Below are 2,629 nucleotides of genomic sequence, written 5' to 3' on the forward strand. Positions count from 1 at the left end.
CTTTTTCTAAAAGTGGGATAGTAAGCTTAATGTATATTAATGGTATAAGATAAATATACATGTGGCCTGCCTTAAGATTAGTCTAGGCTACCTGGGGGTTCATCTGTCATTATATTTAAGTTTCTAACTTAATTATTTTTAATAATAAAGTGTAGATGTAACACAACTCATTCACCTAAAATTCGTGTAAAGTACTGAAAAAGGAATAAAGTTTTGTTGTTGTGTTGTTGTTGTGAAATATGAACTTTGCCACCCCTTTAATAAATAAATGTTGATTCCATCCCACCATATCAATTTCAGCTGGTACGTCAGCACCTACAAATTTGACTGTGACATCAAGTTTAAAGGCAGATCCTGATGGTGAGTTCATTAGAGCTGGCACTGTAACTAATAATATTTTGATATCATATTTATAATGACATTTAGGTAAGTGAGAGTTTTGGGGATGAGGTAGTCACCACTTACATAATATTGCTAATTTAAAATCAATTTCAGTTGGTACACCTACAAATTCAACTGTGGCACCAATTACAAGTTTGAAGCAATATCCTGATGGTTAGTATATAAATACTGTTAACAGTAACCTATATAGATTTAGCCAAGCCTAAAAGCAGAGTTACCTGATGAAAATAAATTAACCTGGCTTGAGCCTGCGATCCGATCAAAAACCAGTACCTAGTCAGCGGTAAACTTAAAAAAAAAATCATGGGACGTCCATGAGGTTTAAACCTGTGCCCACAATATGGTCACGCACATGGTACTGGTCAGCAGATACCTTGTTTTGACAGATTGTCAATTAACCATAACATGAATGTCCAATATCAAAGCCAGGGGCATATAATTCATGTTAGGACACATTTAGTCGCCTTCCCCTTCACCCCTTAAATGCTAAGCGCAAGCAAACAGCAGCAAATTAATGCTAACCGCAAGCAAACAGCAGTGAATAAAATGCTAACTACAAGCAAACAGCAGTAAATAAATGCTAACCACAAGCAAACAGCAGTGAATAAAATGCTAACCGCAAGCAAACAGCAGTAAATAAATGCTAACCACAAAATGACAGCAGTAAATAAATGCTAACAACAAACAAACAGCAGCAAATAAATGCTAACCGCAAGCAAACAGCAGTAAATAAATGCTAACCGCAAACAAACAGCAGCAAATAAATGCTAACCGTAAGCAAACACAGTATATAAATGCTAACCGAAAGTAAACGGCAGTAAATAAAAGCAAAATTTTTGTGTCCAGCTGAATTAGATCCCAAGCCAAGGCTGCATGCCTTGGTCCGACTCCTATTAGCAGGAGTACATGCATGGCCACCATGTTGTGCAATGTCATCGTTTTTCATCAGCATAGGGCACATGTGCCCCACCATCCATGCTGCTTGCCCTGTTGACCGTGGAAAAAGAGTTGCATGATTTTCTATTTCTATGCATGCATGAGGTTCTGTTCCCATAGTTATGGCGCTTCACTTGGATGCGGCCCTTCCAACCATCAGAGCTCCGCTAATAATAGAAAACATCATGACATTTAGGTAAGATAGAGTTAGGGATGAGGTCGTCACCACTCATATTGTTTTAAATATCAATTTCAGTTGGTAAACCTACAAATTTGACTGTGAGTATACCAAGTTTGAAGCCAGATCCTGATGGTTAGTACATAAAATAAAAAAATAGACATCATTATGACATTTAGGTAAGAGAGAGTTGTTAAGGGATGAGGTCGTCACCACTTACATTATTTTGCTTTAAATATCAATTTCAGCTGGTACACCTACAAATTATTAGACTGTGACACCAAGTTTGAAGCCAGATCCTAATGGTTAGTTCATAAATACTTGCATAGTTATTTAAATAGAAACCTTCTAACTAGGAGGGTTGTTGAGATGAAGTCACTGAACTAATACACTTAACTTTGCTGCGTTTTATTATGCAGTCATTAACCTTTACACCTACCTTACATCACCTAGTTATCTATCTCATAATTGAAGAGATGCTAAGCTTAATTACAAAAAGCACCTACAGTAAGTGACCACTGATGTAATGCTACATGTACATGTACAAAAAAAATTGGTAAAAAAGGAAAGGAATTAAATGGTTGTCACTGGCTAAAAATATGGTTATCGGACGTTTCGGCCACTACTGTTGCCTTCTTCAGCAAAAGATGGAAAATGCAAATGTTAAACGGCGTCCTGCTAGAATATGTAATAGATGTGTGATAAAACTAAATGAGTGACAACCATTTAATTCCTTTCCTTTTTTACCAATTTTTAACATGCCTGGCTACACACCGAACATTTTTATGTACATGTACATTCTCCATGCAAATTTTAAATATTGCCTTATGCTTCAACCTTCTATGAAAAAAGGAGAATTTCTCATGGGTTCAAGAGAAATAGAGGATTGAAAATCTCTGGAATCAGGGTAACCTCCAGAAAAGGGTTTGCATATAATTATATACTTTTCCAAAACACTGCAATTTTGTAGAATTTAATTAACTCAAAGATTTGTTTTTATATCATATGTTCTTTCAGCTGGCAAACTTGAATTGGGCTTGATCGTCAGTCCTGTGGTGAGTATCCTGCGGTACTAGTACTGATCATAGCTCTGTTTGCTTACCTGTACAAAAA

At 36.3% G+C, this 2,629-nt stretch overlaps 1 protein-coding gene across 3 annotated transcripts in view; it reads left to right on the top strand.

The window, feature by feature from the left end:
* The window catches only part of LOC110062554 (uncharacterized), a 22,225-nt gene extending 19,596 nt beyond the window's left edge, over positions 1 to 2,629 (top strand). For all 3 annotated transcript variants that reach the window (XM_089273720.1, XM_089273721.1, XM_089273722.1), the window contains 5 exons: positions 301 to 360; positions 496 to 555; positions 1,595 to 1,651; positions 1,765 to 1,821; positions 2,534 to 2,629. In XM_089273720.1, coding sequence (XP_089129846.1) covers positions 301 to 360; positions 496 to 555; positions 1,595 to 1,651; positions 1,765 to 1,787 — 200 coding nt within the window. In that variant the 3' untranslated portion in view covers positions 1,788 to 1,821; positions 2,534 to 2,629. The remainder of the gene's footprint in view (positions 1 to 300; positions 361 to 495; positions 556 to 1,594; positions 1,652 to 1,764; positions 1,822 to 2,533) is intronic.

Source organism: Orbicella faveolata, unplaced genomic scaffold, assembly GCF_042242905.1.
Source record: "Orbicella faveolata isolate gen_17 unplaced genomic scaffold, um_ofav_v1 contig_35, whole genome shotgun sequence".
NCBI classification, from domain to species: domain Eukaryota; kingdom Metazoa; phylum Cnidaria; class Anthozoa; order Scleractinia; family Merulinidae; genus Orbicella; species Orbicella faveolata.